Genomic DNA, 19074 nt, shown 5'->3' with positions numbered 1-19074 from the left:
TTAATAAAGAATTTCTGGGAGAAGTCCAACTGTCAGACGTGTTACTTTACCAGCTAATTTTAGAGTGATCATAGAAACCACTGCTCTTTCAGAAATTGCAAATTACACTCATACTCATGTATATGTAGGAAAAAATAATGAAATCCTTCCATGTTATCCTTAAAATATTTTCATGCAATTCTGTTTTACCAAGACTTAACTAGACCTTTCTTCAAAGAGTTTCTCTTTACCTCTCTTCACATATAGATCAGCTTCACTTCTTAGTGTTCTAGAAAATGAGAATTGGGCTGAGCATGGTGGCTCATGCTTGTAATCCTAGCACTTTGGAAGACTGAGGTGGGTGGATGGCTTGAGCTCAGGAGTTCAAGACCAGCCTGGGCAACATGGTAAGACTCCTGTCTCTACTAAAAATACAAAAATACAAAAATAGCTGGGTGTGGTGGTGTGTGTCTGGGGTCCCACCTATTCAGAAGGCCAAGGTGGAAGGATTGCTTAACCCTGGGAACTGGAGGTGGCAGTGAGCTGAGACTGTGCCACTGCACTCCAGCTTGGGTGACAGAGCGAGACCCTGTTTCAAAAAACAAGAAAGAAATAAAGAAAATGAGAATATAAAGCTGGGGGAGAGAAGTAGCATAATGCCAAAAACAATACTGGCCTGAACACCAAATAGTAACAGTAAACACTTCCTTAATTCTTGCTACCTACCAGGCTCTAAGTGCTTTGTGAATATTCTTATCTCTTCACAACAGACCCCAGCACAGAGAGGTGAAGTAGTAACTTGCCCGAGGTTAAACAGCTAGAATGTGGCAGAACTGGTGTCTAAACCAGTGCAGCATGGTTCCAGAGTTTGTGCTCCTAATCTCTGCATCACACTACATTACCTCTCAACAGGGAACCCAGGTTCATTTCCTGGCTTCCCCACTTTGGCAGTCGTATAATCCTAGAGACTTAACATCTGTGAGCATTTGTTTTCTCATATAGGCATAATAACAGCTGCCCCACCTAACTGCCTAGCACTTAGTCTATGCTCAATTAATATCTGTGGAATGCTGAATCAAATGAAATGACAACTGGGAATACATTTTAAAACTGTAAATTGCTGTTAAAATGTATTGTTGATCATTATTATTATTATTATGTAAAGTTGTGAGGCTAGCTCCAGGTAAAAATAGAATTGCAAACCTAACACCAAATATGGCTATCAGTCATTTCAGAAGATTGAAATATTAGAAAGCAATAATTGGACAAGAACTCAAGTTTTAGACACTACACTATGCCTTATATAACTCTTCACTTAAGTCATCTTTTGATAACATTTTCTAGGACAAGAAAAATGGTGTTTTACAAAGCATATATAAGTAATAGAAAAATTGTGATTTGTTTTGTCAACATAATGAGTTCATCATAGCAACTAAACTTTTAAAATAGCTAGAATGAAACAATGGGTGTTGACCAGTTTAAATTACAATAAACAAAAGATTATCTGGATCAAAATCAATGTTTTGTTTTGTTTTGTTTTGAGATGGAGTCTCACTCTGTCGCCCAGGCTGGAGTGCAGTGGCACAATCTCGGCTCACTGTAGCCTCTGCCTCCTAGGTTCAAGCAATTCTCCTGCCTCAGCCTCCCGAATAGCTAGGATTACAGGAACCCGCCACCACGCCCAGCTAATTTTTGTATTTTTTAGTAGAGATGGGTTTTCACCATGTTGGCCAGGCTGGTCTCAAACTCCTGACCTCAAGGGATCCGCCCATCTCGGACTTCCAAAGTGCTGGGATTACAGGCGTGAGCCACCGTGCCCGGCCCCAAAATCAATTTCTTACTTGGGACATTTCACAGAAGCCTATTGGACATATCAGTCCAGAATCTCTGAACCAAATCTTCTGCATACAGGTTCTTTCAACCTGGTCTGGATTACCAGGGAGGGGAAAAGTAAGTGGGGTCATTTTGATCCCACTTAACCTGCCCCTGATTTTGGAACAATGATGACCTTCCCTTTGGACTTGGGGTGATCCAGTGGCATACTGACATCAGGGAATCACTTTATTTGTTCACTGATGAACATTGCTATGTTCCCAAAGTAATGTTTATTATGTGATTCAGGTACATACTTGGCAAATTAATAATAGTTAAAGCCAACCTTGATTGCTATACTAGGAAAAAAAGTAGGGGGAGGGGTGGAATGTGTGAAAATGCCTTAAACTTTTAGACAAGCTAACATTTATAGCACATTAAATCATTTTAACAAGCAAAACAGACTGCTGAATTCAAAGAAGTAATTCCTTGGGACGGAGACCTCCTCGTCTCTACCAAGTGTCAGATGGTGCAGGGTATATAATCTACAACCAATCAAATAAATCAAATTTATTATGCACCAATTGTTTTAGTGCATATTGCTTAATTTGTAAACCTGGACACGTTGCTATTTTAATAAATGTGAAAGAAAAAGCTATATATGAAGAAATACATAGAAACATATTCAACAAATACTGTTTATTATACCTTTTCTAATCCAAAATAATAAAACAGCTGTATTAAAGTTGACAGATTATCAAAATTCTCTTACATTTCAAAATGAGTCAATACTGGATTTTTAAAAATTGATATAATGAAGAAAAAGGATTTATAGTCACGATTTCAGCACCGCTTCCTTTGTATATAGCACTACATATCTGCATTTCATTCATACCTTTTTCTTCTCACTCATTTTCATTTTATCTAAAACATGTACAAGGCTCCTAATTGAAAACTCTTTCTTAATTCTGCATTCTTTTAGATTTTCTCTGTTCTCCCTTTCACACCTGAGGTTCTTGAAATAAGAACTTCTAATTGACTACTAAGTTGTGGATATAGATTCTTATAAAATATCCCATTCCTGTTTTTGTATTAGTTGCTAGAAAGCACTTGGCCAAATTTGTGGCCTATGTCTGATAAACGTTTTGGCCAAATTTGTGGCCCATGTCTGATAAATACAATAAGGTACATTTATGTACCTTATCTTATATATTTTGGGTATGTATGGCCTCTACTATGCTTCATCTCATTTTTATTTTTCTATTAGTCCTCATTTTCTTTAGTGTTGTATATATTCTTCGAAGCTCCATTAAATCCTCTTTGGAACAAAGTGGGACATACACACGTGCACACACATGCACACACACACATGCACACAAGTTGGTTTTTTTTGTTGCTTAGTAAGTAAACACAGACTCAATGATCCTTTAATTAGAGCAAGAGGTCTCAAGATGTGCCCAGCACACAGGAGAAGCAAGGAAGTCCTTTCAAGGCCTACTTTGACAACACAAAACAACAGTAGAAGAGAAGTTGATGGAGAAGTTATGCTGATGTACATTAGTATTGACTTCTGATACTCAATCTCCTAGACCAAAGAGATTGCGATAGGTAACAAGAAGTGAAGGAGGGAAGGCAGACAGCAATGACCAGATCCCAAATAGAGGGCCTGGAGCTTCATGGGCTTCACTCAATATGAGCTTTACCAACTTCCAGAAAACAAAATCAAAGAGGTGTTGATATGGCTGTGTGTCCCCACCCAAATCTCATCTTGAATTGTAATCCCCAGGTGTTGAGGGAGGAACCTGGAAGGAGGTGACTGGATCATGAGGGCAGTTCCCCCACGCTGTTCTTGTGATAGTGAGGGAGTTCTCACAAGAGCTGATGGTTTTAAGTGTGCCACTTCCTCGCTCTTTCTCACACACTCTTGCCTGCCACCATGTAAGACATGCCTTGCTTCCCCTTCCCCTTCAGCCATGATTGTAAGTTTCCTGAGGCCTCCCCAGCAGTGCAGAACTGTGAGTCTATTAAACCTCTTTTCTTTATAAATTACCCAGTCTCCGGTAATATCTTTATAGTAGTGTAAAAACTGACTAATACAGGTGTGTTCCTTAGAATTGGTGAGAGAATGTTTGAGCAACAAATTGGAAGCTGAGGATTTCCCCAGCTCATTCCTGCCCTTTCTCCACGGTACTCAGCAGATAGTTGGCTCCATTCAGGGATGAGTAATTTTCAGAGGGGAATAAGTGCAAAACCTATGCGTAAAATGACCACAAGAACACAAAATAATCCATAGAGCCAGTGCAATTCCAACCAAAATACCAACAAGTTTGTGTATGTGTGTTGGTAAATTGACAAATCAATTATAAAATTTATATGAAAATGTAGAGTCAAATACTGGTCTCAATTAAAAGTTGAATTAAAATAAACAGTAGTGGAAATTACAGAGCAAAATGTAATTTTATAAATATTGATAATGGTAAAAAATAAATTAATACCATATAAAACAGATATGTGGGAAAAAGTATACCAATTTCTTCATATTTCATAGAAGGGAGTTAGTAGATACTGTAAAGTTAACACATATAGCTTAAAAATGTCAAACCTCTAAATGCTCAGCTGCAGCTTTTCGTAATTTTTCATAGTCATTTGTTACTCATTTTAGAGGGCTCTTTAAAAGCTGACATTTCTTGTGATAAAGACACCATTATGTGAAGTTCTGCAATTTCTTCCATTTCAAAAACATTTCTTCTGTTAAATTCAAATAAAGTCAAATGCAATACCTTTTATTTAAGATAAAGAGATTCTACTTAGTAATGAAAAAGAATGTATTGGCTAGGCACAGTGGCTCACACCTGTAATCCTAGTGCTTTGGAAGGCCAAGGAGAGAGGATTGCTTCAGCCCAGGACTTCAAGACCAGCCTGGGCAACATAGCAAGAATGCATTTCTACAAAAAATATAAAAATTTAGCCAGGTATAGAGATTCATGTCTGTTGTCCCAGCTACTTGGGAAGCAGAGGTAAGAGGATTGCTTGAGCCCAGGAGGTTGAGGCTGCAGAGAGCTATGACCGTGCCACAGCACTCCAGTCTGGGCAAAAGCGCAAGACCCCATCTCTAAAAAAAAGAATGAATCATGGATATACACAACATGAGTAATCTAAAAATTATTATTCTGCATGAAAGAAACTAACGCAAAAGAGTGTGCTTAATTGCATAATTATTCTAGTATTGTGCTAATTATATGATTGCACTTATGTAAAATCTAGAAAATGCAAACTAATCCATAGCAACTGAAAACATTTCAATGGTTGCCACCTAGGGCTGGGAGTGGAGAGTGGGATGTGCTGTGAAGGGGCATGATACAAACAATTACTTGGGTGATAGAAGTGTTCTGCATCTTGATTGTGGTGCTGGTTTCCCAGGCATATAAAAGAGTCAAAACTCATGGAACTGGGCACTCTAGAGATGCAGTTTAGGCTAGGTGTGGTGGCTCACGCCTGTAATCCCAGCACTTTGGGAGGCCAAGGTGGGTGGATCACCTGGGGTCAGGGGGTTCAAGAGCAGCCTGGCCAACATGGCAAAACTTTGTCTCTACTAAAAATACAAAAATTAACCGATAGTGGTGGTGCAGGCCTGTAATCCCAGCTACTTGGGAGGCTGAGGTGCGAGAACCTCTTGAACCCAGGAGGCAGAGGTTGCAGTGAGTCGAGATCACGCTACTGCACTCCAGCCTGGGCAACAGGGTGAGACTCTGTCTCAAAAATAAAATAAGAGATGCCGTTTATTGTACATATACTTCAATGAAGTCTATTAAAAACCAATTCTGACTTTAAAAAAGAGCTTGGGTAGTGGGATAACATTTTTCAAAAGTCCCTTCTCTCCATACTTCCTGTATATATCCACAGGGTGGCTGCAATGAGGTTTATTAGACGTTAATGAAATATTGATTTCTGGATGGTAGGATTTGAAGCAATTTAAAAAATATTTGACTGTGATGTTTTTCCTATTGTTTGAATTTTTATAATGGGCCTGTGTAACTTTTTTTTTTTTTTTTTTTTTTTTTTTTTATTTTAGCGGAGGTCTTGGCTCTGTCGCCCAGATGGAAATGCAAGTGGCCGGATCCTTCAGCCTCCCACCTGCAAGCTCCCGCCTCCGGGGTTTTACCCATTTTCCTCGCCTGCCTCAGCCTCCCAGGAGGCTGGGACTACAAGGCCCCGCCACCGGCGCGCCGACCCCTCGCCCGGCTAGTCTCTTTTTTGGTATTTTTAGTAAAGAGACGCGGGGTTTCCCGTGTTTACCCGAGCGGGATGTCCTTGGATCTCCTAACCTCCGTGATCGCCGCTCTCGGCCTCGCCCAAGTGCTGGGATTACAGGCTTGAGCCACCGCGCCTGGCCGCCTTTTGCAACTATTAATGAATATTGAAGACATATGTAAGTAAGAAAGATTCCATTTGTTTTTGAGCATTGTGTTGAAGACATTATGTGGAGACAGGTGCACCAGACGAGAAAGGAGACCTAATTCCCAGTCCCTGGCCACGGGCCCTGACTTGCTCAGCTGCTTTTATTTGCTCACGGAAAGAGTCTATTTTATTTTCGCTGACTATTAAAATGGCAATGGAAATATGAATTCTGCATAGCACACCCCAAACAGGTAGAAATGGCTTTAATTCATTCAGATTGTGGCTCTCGAGTTAGCTGAGGCCAGGGAAAGTACAGGCCATTCTAATCTTCAGTGTGGTCCCTATGACGCCCACAAGAGAATATTGCCAACGTGTTCTTGCTTTGCTACTGGCAGTACACAAGGTATTTGATTTCTCTTTCACATTTCTATGTGTAAAATGAGGCAGGCTGATGGGGTTGGTATGAAAAAGCATAAATAAAATTATCATACACTTTGGAAAGAGATGTTCTGAATAATAACAGGATTTTGTTATTTATGCTGAGCAATATATTTTGTCATTTCTATAGTATATTCTACTATTAAAATTTATACTCATGCAAATTCGGCTAACAAGGTTTCCACCCATTCATTCAGGTTAAACCATTGATTTCTGTCTGGTTTAGAGTATAGGCAGTTCTGTTCCTCAAAGCAGTGGATCCACCTCTGCTGGGATAGAAGGACATTGCAGTTCAAAGCCTTATAATATGCAAAACAAAATGTCTGAGTAATGCCCACAAATGCTGAAATTACTGAATAAATCCCAAGGATTTCCCTTATTTAAAAAAATTAAAATTTTTAGTATGTATATTTTCTTTAGACAATGAAAAAAATAGAAGAACTACATTGTCTCCCCAAAATGTAAAAAGAATATCTGATAGGTAACAGTCTTTTTGTGTGTATGTCCAAGTTGACTGCTCATAAATAGGCTGTGTGTGACTGCATTGCCTAGCGACTCTATTGACAAGGCTTTAAAAGTCTGCAATTAGCAGATTGAATGGTATTACAGAGAGGTCCTTGAAAAGATGGTATAGATTACTGAGATGCAATATTCCTCTTTAGAAAGAATAATAAGTCTTTATATAGCCATCAAAGCCAGTTCAGACTGCAAAGTAAATAACATTAAAAAACTTCAGATGGAAAACTGTAACTCTACTCTAAACTGCAAAGTCCCAGAAGGAAAAACATTGAAGATACTAGGAGCCTTCCAGTGTTAAGCATTTAGATATCTGGCAGGTGTTTTAAAACTGTATTTTGTTTTAGTAGGTAACTGTATGATTATGTGATACATGACATTTGACACTACCTCACTGTGGTATCATGTAAACAGTGAGATTTACAGAAAATTCTTACTCAGAAACCAAAGATTGTCCCAACCAGCAAAACAAAGACTTTTAACAAATTAGGTAATAACAATTTACTCTTAAATTCCTGAGTTACTTTCAGTTCCTCTTCTTCTTTTAATTCTCATAGAACAGGTGTTACCTATGCTGTGAATTCTGCTGCAGGGAGAGATTCTGTCTGCATATCAGAATTAAAAGTGTTCTGGTTCACAATACAGATTCCCAGGCCCAAATTCCAGAAAATCTGGTCAGTAAGTGGAGAATGGGGCCTGGGATCTGTGCCTTAATAGCCTGCCTGGCCCTGCCCTGTTAAATTAATGAGTCCGAAAGAGTTGGTCCAGGTACCCATTTCTGAGAATCACCGTCTGGACTCATACAAGGTTAGCGCTTTGCCAAGAGCATTGCAGAATTAGAAAGGCCACAGCAGGTTTGGGATGGCAATGGTGTGGGGTGCTGTGTCAATCACAGATTGTTAAAACAACACAAGCAGTTTTCTTGTTTTTCCATGTGTCTGCCCAGTTGCTCTGCCTTATGAGATTTTCCTGCTTGGCTTATGAGGACCATCTTGGATTTTCATTACCTAGAATTTAGTATTCTCTCTAAACTTGGATATCTTTCTGTATAGTCTCCCTGAGCTTTTAATAGAAGATTATTATTAAAACTGAGAAAAGCCCACTCTCCAGAGGGCTCATGTATCCTAGTGAGCATGTGATTCTAAACAAGTTCACTGCTTGTGACAAAACAGTGCTCCCCTCAATTTAATGACTCACCTTAATCATTTTTGGTTTGGAACGTTCTTAAGAAAGTGTAATTAGACAACATCCACAACTTTCCACATGCCCATATATCCCTTTAATAAAACTGATCAAGGGAAGAAGAATGACTACCCTCTCTGGAAGATTAGTAGTACGGAACATGGGCAATTCACAATGAATTCAAAGGGCTCAGAGCCGCTCCTGCAGAAAGCCATCTCTGATCCCACCCTCTTTGCCCCTTTCTGCTGCCACAGTCTTCACACAAATGTGGTTTCTCCCTTTGGAACTCTCAGAGCATGGTTCAGTGCCTCTCTGATGGTGGCTAAGTCATGCCTACCTCCATGATATAGTTTGGATCTGTGTCACCATCCAAACCCTATGTTCAGTTGTAATCCCCAATGTTGGAAGTGGGTCCTGGTGGGAGGTGATTGGATCTTGGGAGCGGTGTTTCTTATGAATGGTTTAGCCCCATCCTCCTCCGTCACAGTGCTGAGTGAGTTCTTATGAGATCTGGTTGTTTAAAAGTGTGTGGTACCTCCCCGCCACCTCTCTTCCTTCTGCTCTGGCCATGTGAAGTGCTCGCTCCCCCTTCAGCTTCCACCATGATTGTAGGCTCCCTGAGAGCTGCCCAGAGGTTAATGTTGCCATGCTTCCTGTACAGCCTGCAGAACCGTGAGCGAATTAAACCTCTTTTCTTTATAATTACCCAGTCTCAGGCATTTCTTTATGGCAATGCAAGAATGTGTGAATACACTCCACTATGAAAGCTTGACTTTCTTAAAGGCATAGACCATGCCCTACAGCATATGCCCCATGAATGAATAAGAAAATCAGTGACCATGTTACCTCCTTTCCCCTTTACATTTATATATGCTTGGGGTGCACAGAGCCCTTTTGCATCTACCATAAGCTTTTTCTTCTTTCCCTACAGACCCACAGAGGTTCTGTGACTTTCCATGGCTCTCTTCACCTGTCTCAGCTACTTCCAACTTGGTTGTTCAAAAACTGTTTCAATATAGCAGTTTCTATCAATTGACTTCAATAAGGGTATACACTATCAACTGCTATAACTCAAGGCCACCCTTTTTCCAGGCATTTTCTGTGGATTAGTGCTTTGATCCAGAACTTGTGTTTAACTATCCTAAAGAGAGGTTTACGTACCTCATCCTGCAACAGAGTCTTACTGTACTCCAGGTGGTGCCTCTCCAAAATAGAAGAACCATGAAGTCTTGCTAATGGAGACGTGGATCTAGAAGAAAAACAATATGCCATGATTCTAGCTGTTTAAAAATTACACATAGGTTCCTATAATACAGAATCTTTATTGTTTCAGGATTTTTCTTAATGTCTGTCTTCTCCCTCCCCACTCAATTATCTAAGTGGTCAAAAATAACATATTGGAAAAGATTTTCTAGATTTAGAAGATGAGAATATGCTCTTTTGGGAAAAAAAAAATAAACCCTAATTTGTTGAATGCATAAATGATTGAATTGTTTAAATTAAGGAGTTCAGCTCCGTGTATCTAAATTCTTTAAGTTCCCTGGGGCTTATGGTGGTGGACTATGACTTATAAAACGTATAGCAAACATGTGGAAGCCCATAGATTATCTGCATAGAACCAAGATGAAAAGCACTATAAGGTAACATTTCTCTCCTCCCCCAAGACAGTGACATAAATGTAAGCTTAGAGTTCCCATTTGTTAACAATTAGATCACAGTTTTATATAAGTAGGGGTCCCAGTCTTTTGTACCCTGTTTTTCTTCAGTGCCTTCAGGGTAAAAGAGGCTGACATCAAAGGTCTAGAGATTATGTGAAGACTGTCATGAAAATATAGAATAAATTTTAAAGAAAGAAGAAATCAAAAACATGGCTGGCAGCCTTAGTAGAGAAGTTTTATTTATTTCATGGAGAACAAAACTTTAGTCTGGGAGAGGTCATTGCCAGGTTACTGGCAGGTCGGGGAAAGCAAATACTTTAGTTGGGGAATAATTAGGCCATATCTAATAAATATTACAATTGATCATAATTTGAACACATATTTAAACAACTGCTCTGTGTTGGCATTGGAGATTTTTTTTAAAAATGAGTAAATCCCAGTTTCTATAACCACTAAGCTGCTCTCTATCTTATGCGATCCACTTCTGAAGCCTCCATATATGAGTGAGAACGTGATATTTGACTCTCTGTGCCTGGGTTATTTCACTTAACAAAATAATCTCCAGTTCCATCCATATTGCTGCAAATGACAAGATTTCATTTTTTTTGGTGGCTGAATAATATTCCATTTTATATATATATATATACACACACACACACCACATTTTCTTTATTTGAAGATGGAGAGTAGTTTGGTGGTTATCAGAGGCCAGGAAAGGTAGGGAGGTGGGAAGGATGAAGGCTGGTGACTAATGGTTACAAATATACAGGTAGGTAGAAGAAATAAGACCTAATGTTCAATAAATTAGTAGAGTTAACTATAGCAAACAACAACCTATTGTATATTTCAAAATAGCTAGTAAAGAATAATTTGAATATTTCCAGCATAAAGAAATCATAAATGTTCAAGGTGATGGATATCTCAATTACCCTGATTTGACCATCGCACATCATATGAATGTATCAAAGTATCATATACCCCAAAAGTATGTACTCTATTATGTAGCAATTTAAAATCTATATTTTAAAAAATGAATAAAGCTCAATTCTAGTTAGAAAGGAGTGGTATCTTTAATTCCTTTAGGTTTAGAAACATTAGTTTAAAAATGTTATTGGGAAGTTAGATATTCATCTGATCTCAAAATAACATTTTGCATATTACTTATTAATTGCAAAGGAGAAAATGTTCCTTTACATAAAGAGATCTTCTGGACATCATCCATAAATAAAATTGGTATCATGGGCTTCGTGACACAATGCACTGAGAAGGACACAACATCATCTATGTAGTATTCCTGCCAAAAAATGTTTAGTCTGAATTTATTAATCAGGAAACAAGTGGTTAAATCCAAATTGAAAGATAGTCTGCAAAATAGTTGGCTTAGACTCTTCCAAAACATCAACGTCCTGAAACACACAAAAAGGTTGAGCAACTACTCCAGATTAAAGGAGATTAAAGATATTTGACAACAAAATGCAAAGTGTGCTCCTTGATTAGATATTGAATTAGAAGGAAAAAATAGCTATAAAGGACATTATTGTGGTAATTGGAAATTTTTGAATAAACATTTTATATTAGATAATATTATTGTCCCAATACTGAGGGTGATCATTGTATTGTGTTTATGTAGGTGAATGTCCTAATTCTTAATAAATATATGCTGCAATATTTAGGAATGAAATCTAGTATCTGCAGCCAACTCACAAATGATTTAGTGAAAAAAAAGATTTAGTTGGCCACGTACAGTAGCTCAGGCCTGTAATCCCAGCACTTTGGGAGGCTGAGGCAGGAGGATTGCTTGAGCCCAGGAGTTCAACACCAGCCTGGGCAACATAGGGAGGCCTTGTCTCTACAAAAACAATTTAAAAGTTAGCCAGGCATGGTAGCATACACCTGTAGTCCCAGCTACTTGGGAGGCTAAAGTGGGAGGATTGCTTGGGCTCCAGAGGTCAAGGCTGCAGTGAGCCGTGATCGTGCCACTGCAGTCCCTGAGTGACAGGGTAAGACCCTGTCTCAAAAAAATATTTATTATTTATATACACACACACATTCACACACACACTGACAGTCTGCAGTCAGGAAGCCCTTCTGTCACCACATGCTCCTACAGTTGCGTTCACAGAGGAGGAATGATGAAAGAAAACCAGACCAATGCAGAAGGCAGGGTGTGGCTGCATGCATCTTTCCTGCAAACCTGGAGGCAAGATGCCAACTTCAATCCTGCTACTTCCTGTAACCTAGGGAAGGTTTGACTTCATCTTTTGAGCTCATCAGTTAAAGTGGGGGATAATAGTACCTCCTATATGGTACCTCCCTTCACTGTGCTGTGAAGGTTAAATGAGGCAGTAGGTATCAAGTCCTTAGCTTGGTCTCCAGCACACAATAGATGCTCAATTTGTTCCTCTGGAACTGAATTGGCTAGTATACTACTGACCAAGAAGGAGGACCAGAACTTCAATGACTGTCAGGGGACTTGGATTCAGGAGGAGTGAGTGGCCATTATAGGCTGGAACCTTTGAGATGAAGATGTCTCTTGCCTGAAGTCTGAATGGAGATCGTCTTTTCAAGACAGAGTCTAATAGTAGGCAGAATTGCTGAAGATGAGGAGTCACTGCTTATAAAGTGCTTTTCGCTCAATGAAATTATATATGTGAAACCTGCCTAGTAGGCACTTTCTTAAGTGGGTTTCACATATGTAATTTCATTTGATTCTCATAACAATCTTTGAGAGGTCAATACTTTATCCATCTCACAGCTAAGAAACTGAATCTCAAATAGATTAAATGACTTGTCCAAGATCCCCCAATCAGGAAGTAGTTGGTCCTCACAAACCCCAGACTCCAAAGACTGTTCTGTCTACAACACTTCACTACTTCTGGAGAGGAGTAGGTCATGTGTCAGAAATGAGAATGAAGTGTGGCTAAGGCAGATAGACCATCTTAAAACCCATTATCAGGAAGCTGGGCTGGCCACGAGCAACGCTGGTGAATGAAGAGTGCCAATGACATCATAACAATAATAGTAATCATAATGCCTAGTGCTTGTTTGTTTGTTTGTTTTCTGAGACGGAGTCTTGCTCTGTCGCCCAGGCTGGAGTGCAGGAGTGCAGTGGCGTGACCTCAGCTCACTTCAACCTCTGCCTCCTGGGTTCAAACAATTCTCCTGCCTCAGCCTCTCAAGTAGGTGAGATTATAGGCACACACCACATTGTCCGGCTAATTTTTGTATTTTTAGTAAAGATGGGGTTTCACCATGTTGGCCAGGCTGGTCTCCAACTCCTGACCTCGTGATTGCCCGCCTTAACTTCCCAAAGTGCTAGGATTATAGGTGTGAGCCACCATGCCTGGCAATCATACCTAATATTTATTAACTGCCAAGATCCTACCTTGAATTGAGGGCTTTATATCCATGATCGCATTTAATCTTTACAACAACCTTATGTTCTGGGTACCATTATTATAATTCTTACTTCCCAGATGAGGAAATCGCGGCTTAGAAAGCTTAAATAACTTGTGACCCAGTGAATCCAAATCTGCCTGAGCCCAGAGCCTGTACCCTTCTTATTGTACTTCCTTTCTTGGGGCAAGAGAGAAAGATGTCATCGATGTTAAGATAGAAGACCAGCTGAAGGAGAGTTTGGTAGAAGCAAAAAGACCAGGGAAGTGAAGGGTAGTGAGCCCAAGGGTAGTGTCCTCTAGCCTGAGCTGGGGAGTATTCCATAGGAGTGTACAAGTGTAAGCCTAACATTTATGTACCTTATGTATTTGTTTTTTATTTTTTATTTTTTTCAACACAGAGTCTCGCTTTGTCGCTCTAGCTGGAGTGCAGTGGCGTAATCTTGGCTTACTACAACCTCCGCCTCCTGAGTTCAAGCATTTCTCCTACCTCAGCCTTCCAAGCAGCTGAGATTATAGGCATGCGCCTTTAATCCCAGGTGTGCCACACCTGGCTAATTGTTGTACTTTTAGTAGAGACAGGGTTTCGCCATGTTGGTCAGACTGGTCTTGAACTGACCTCAGGTGATCCGCCCGCCGCACTCTCCCAAAGTGCCGGGATCACAGGCGCAAGCCACCGTGCCCAGCCAGATTCATGTACTTTAATATAGGAATTCAATACCCTGATTAAACAAAGTGGAGAGAAGAAAGCCTGAAGGCCTATAGGAAGAAGGCAGAGGCACATCTGGAAATGAAAACAGAAAGGAAAGGGAGATACAAGCACCTAGGGAGAAAGAGCAATGTTATCGTGAAGGCAGAAGCTTGGGAGGGAATAGAACCCAGCCCTGGGATTTCCAAACATGGCAAAGAGGGATTGACTGGGCCAAGGAATAGGGAGAAGCATTTTTCTCACTCCAAGTACCTTCCAAGGTCCACCAATACAGGTCAACATTGCACATGTGTTCACTTACTTCATCTGGTACAAATTATTAGTGCCTCTGTGGTCAATATCATGGCAGAAAGCAGCAGCGAGCATGGCAAAGGCTTCAAGATCCGTATAGTATTTCTTTAATCTTCCTGTCTAAAAAAAAATAACATAAATACATGTATCTATAATTTATTTGAATTAACATACCTCTATACCAAGTGCAGCAAGGCCTGCCTGCAGTAGAGAATAGGCCCACTAGTTTTTGGAGCAAGTTCACTTTATTTGTTGTGAGTATTGTAGCATTGTGGGTAATGACTGAACTTTCCTTTAAGAAGGTAAGTATGTGAATGTCTGAGTGATCATCCCACCGGTGCTCAAGGATACCCACGTTCCCTGGAACTCATCTGCAGCAGAGAGGGGTTTGTGCCCTGAATTTTTAAATTACTGATCTAAAATGATGGACCATACCTATTTGTCACCATGCTCAAATGGGAAATCTGCAGGTTTACAAGGATTTACAACCCTCTGCACCTACCATCAGCAAAGTAAACATGGTTTGTCCCACGTTGAACCCATGCCGCCAATTGTGGTAAGTGACAGCTCGGTACCCTTTCCTCACAGTGTACATCCATCTGGTAAGAACCTAAAAGAAGACGACACCATTCAGACTTTGGAATAGAATTCTAAAGGTTAGAAGGTCTGTGGCAATCTTATTTAAAAAGATGTGTTGGTCTTGTTGACAGGGGTTAAACTGATGTATTTAGAAAGTTAATAATAATTTAAAATTCAAACTGAGTCCATTTTTTGAACCACAGAAAACATCAGTGAAGCAGAGCCACAGAATCACACAGTATTTTAAATTAAATACCATCTGACCTCTACAGGTACTTTGAATTTCTCCACCACATTTATTTCAAAAAACAGTCGTATTCCACATTGAATCAATCCGTGCTCTGTAATGGGGAAGTCACTGAAGCGGAATTCGTACAGTTCTGCAGAGCGTGGGTCTGGCAAGTCCTCTTTCTGTTGAGATAAGGATGGATTGTTTCAGATTACATTCATCTGTTTTCCCTTTCCACTCCCATAGCCAACATTGGGTGTAAACCAAAATTACAATAAAAGAACACAATATGTGATTCACTGAGCCACCATGTGCCAGGCACTGGATGATGCAGTTTGCAGATTATCCTCACGGCAGTCCTACACAATTTTCTCCATTTTACAGGTGATGAAACTGAGACTTGGCTATATTAAAGACTTTCTAAGTGATGGGATACCATTCCAAATCCAACTCCAGCAGCTGTTTTCTTTCTATGATGTAAAATAAAATGTTTAGTTACAAAAAAGCCTTACTCATTTTCAGTACTCAACTTTTTTTCTGTTCAGGAAATATTCAGTAAACAGTAAACAACTGCTTAATTCAATTCTTTTGAATTTTCTTTATGTGCTCAGTGACAGTTTTTCACTAGAATGTGAGCTCCCCGAGGGTGGGGATCATCTGCTTATTTGCTTCCATATCCCAAATCTGCAGGGCCTGTCCCATGAAGGTACTTGGGAAATGCCTGTTAAATGAGTGGATGGATAAACCAATGATTGCCCTGCAGTACAAAGATATACTTGCAGACATTTCATTTAACTCATATCTGGTTAGGATTCCGGATTATGTGAAAAAACAGTGAAGTAGACACATGGCATTGCTGCGACTTGAGAATTAAAAATATGGATCTTGCCCTTAAGGAACTTAACTTATTAAAGTGACTATGAAATATAGATGAGTGAAAAGTAAGCACTTAGAACAATCAGAGAGTATGGCCAGTGCTCCGTGCTGAGGGAGAAACTAAATGTCCTTGGACAGGTGGGGAAATTAAATGAGGAGAGATGCTGGAGGGACATGCATGCAGCTGAGCTGGCAGAAGGAAGCGGAGAGATTCCATGTGGGTGAGAAAGTGCCAAGAGGCAGAAGTTAGCAACGACTCTTTAGGTCTACCAGACAGACCTGCAGGAGCAATTCAGTTCAATGGGTATTTATTTGAATGTGTACTATGTCCTTACTAGTGCACTGAGGAGGACACAAACATAGGGAAAGGCAGGACACTCCCCTTAGTTAAGTTTAGTGTTTTTCAGGGGACAGCCATGCTCTATTTACACAGATTTCAACACCGAATAGTATATAGCTATTTAAAGCAAAATTATGGTTTCCAGTCCCCCCAGCCCCTGAGCCTGGGCTGGCCCCTCACACTCTTGCACAGAACTGTTGCTATACCCAGAAAATCGGCTGAGCCTTCCCTGGAGGTAACATTAAAGTGCAGGCCTGGAGAAAGACTCACGTACATGAAGATGGAAAAATAATTATGTAGCTGAGAAATGATGCCAGGATAATTTTGGAGAACTCCTCCGAAATATTTGTTACATTCCTCAATTTTATGCAGCAATGATACGGGATTTGCCATGAGTAGATTTTACATTCAAAATAGGCTGGTTTTTTTTTTTGTTTTTTTTTTTTTAGGAAGTCTACTAGTTCTTTGTCCACTTTATTGCTTCTACAACATGAGATCCTTCTTCCTTTAAATAAGAAATTAGAGAATTTCTAGTGACACGGATGTCAGTGAAAGTTTTGTTTTCCAAGAAGATGTCTATTGTTGAGGGCAGGTGGGGAGAAGAAAGGGTGATCTTCTGGTCCAGGCTGAGAGGATGGTGCTAAAAGGGAGAGCCAAGCAAAATGGGAGAAAAGGAAACCTCAGATGACATGAAAACATGGGGGTGGGAAGTAAGCCCCAAAAAGGGGTCAAAGGCCAACAGTCCTAAGGTAGCAGAGCAAAGGCCCTGGGTGGGAGGACAGAGCCCATAAAAGATGGAAAGGGAGAAGGTGAGATAGTCGATGTGTCTTAATTTAGAAAGAACACTCGCATCACAGATTGGAAAGAGAGAGTGGAAAACAGGTTATAGCAGTTAGTAAGGAAATTAAGTGTGATATTTCCATTTCAATCAGATGGAATTCAACCCTCTGAAATTCAAGGTCTGGGGGTCTTGGTAAGTATCCCAGGATTTCATGTGATTCCAGAAGAGCCACATTCTAGAAACAAGGGCTCCACCCTAACAGGAGGAATAAAACCAAAAAAGATCATCCCAGATGAAATCTAAAACAACTCTCTCATCTGTTGGAAGAAACTCTAACCCTCTTTGCAGAGGATAATATCACTCAGAGCCCCTACAAGTTTTTATCTATAATATCTGATTTTTTATTTTAAAAGCATGAGACATGCTTTAAAATAGGATCAAATGACTAGAACCCAGGTGTAAAAATGAACAGTAAAATCAGATCTATAGGTGTTTCTGGTATTAAGATGAGTACCTTAAAATAATACACACCAATACGTTTTTAAAAATACAGGGGAAAATAGTCAAAATAGATCAAATGATGAAAAGTTTTAACACAGAGTTAGAACCTTAACAAAAGAATTAAATGTACCTTCTAGAACTGAAAAAAAATCTCTGAAATTAAGAATTTATTGAGGGAGTTTAACAGTTGATTGGACACAACAAAAGACAGAATTAGTGAAGTGGGAAAGTTAATTTCAACCAGAAATAATAGGGATTGCCTACTGGCAACAACAGGAAAGAATGGAGCCTTCAGATTCCGGAAGAGAAGCTAGAAATGGCAGGGGGTGCCAGTGCCTAGAAGGATCCATGCTCCATGCTAACTCTGTCATGTCCTCTGGGGTGGCCATGGAGTCATCCAAAGCTATTAAAATAAACTGTGCCTTGATATCCCTACATTCTGTGCCTGAAGTCCCCTAAGCAGTAGTCTAGCCTAGCTGCAATTGTAAATTATCTGTGGGAATTGGACCAGAGGCAACAAAGATGAAGAAAAGCAGGGAATCGAAAGATCAATCTTAAGAAGAATTCTTTCTTTTTAGCCTTGAGAAATATCAGGAAAGAGAAAACTCAATATTTACTTGAAAAACAAGAAAGCATGTCCTAATATATTATAGATTTCTATATTATCTATTTAACAGGCATTAAGGTTAGAAAGAAAACACTTACCAAAATTGCAACAAGTTGTTTTTCTTCACAGTCGTCAATTACATCAACATTTAACTTCTCTTGAAATTTCTAAAATATAAAAGCAATTGAGGTGTGAAATTCCTAAAGGAGAAGATTTCCATCTGATTCCTCTACTATTATAATCTTAGTTAAGATATCTTTAAAATATGCGGGAGGAAGAGGCTGGACAGATCCCTGGAGCCCAGGAGTTGCAGGATGCAGTGAGCTGTGATGGCACCACTGCACTCCAGCCTGGGTGAGAGAGTGAGACCCCATCTCTAAAAATAAGTAAATAAATAAAATATACTACAATGAGTTCCATGGCAAAGATGCATTCTTTGTCATGGATACAAAGACCTATAGCACCTGATTATGAAGATTTTTTTTCAAGAAATAATCTAATATATTTGATTTTTAAAATTCCCTCAAAATGGTTACAGTAGCTGGGTTTTTTAAAGAGGTGTGGGTTGTTTGCACGTAGGAAAGAGCAAATGAGTGGTTTACATTCATTTTTCCATTAGCTTATCACAGTTCCCTTTATTCCCCCCAGATCTTCTCATCTTTAACATCTCAAACTCTCAAACTGAGTTACACTCAAACCAGTCTGCAAAACCAAAAACCAACACGCTCACCAAAAACAACCCACTCCAGCAAAACCACACACACACACACAGAGCCAGGGAAA

At 39.7% G+C, this 19074-nt stretch overlaps 1 protein-coding gene across 1 annotated transcript in view; it reads right to left on the bottom strand.

Annotated features, from left to right (window-relative positions):
- PDE6C (phosphodiesterase 6C) overlaps positions 1 to 19074 on the bottom strand; it is a 54794-nt gene that overhangs the window by 10853 nt on the left and 24867 nt on the right. The window contains exons 11-15 of the mRNA XM_017876768.1: positions 18390 to 18458; positions 15222 to 15368; positions 14881 to 14988; positions 14389 to 14498; positions 9487 to 9574 (exon numbers count right to left, since the gene is read on the bottom strand). Coding sequence (XP_017732257.1) covers positions 9487 to 9574; positions 14389 to 14498; positions 14881 to 14988; positions 15222 to 15368; positions 18390 to 18458 — 522 coding nt within the window. The remainder of the gene's footprint in view (positions 1 to 9486; positions 9575 to 14388; positions 14499 to 14880; positions 14989 to 15221; positions 15369 to 18389; positions 18459 to 19074) is intronic.

This window comes from Rhinopithecus bieti, unplaced genomic scaffold (assembly GCF_001698545.2).
Source record: "Rhinopithecus bieti isolate Rb0 unplaced genomic scaffold, ASM169854v2 scaffold_9383, whole genome shotgun sequence".
Lineage (NCBI taxonomy): Eukaryota > Metazoa > Chordata > Mammalia > Primates > Cercopithecidae > Rhinopithecus > Rhinopithecus bieti.
The sequence above is the reverse complement of the archived record's forward strand: the minus strand, read 5'-3'. Positions and strand labels throughout refer to the sequence as shown.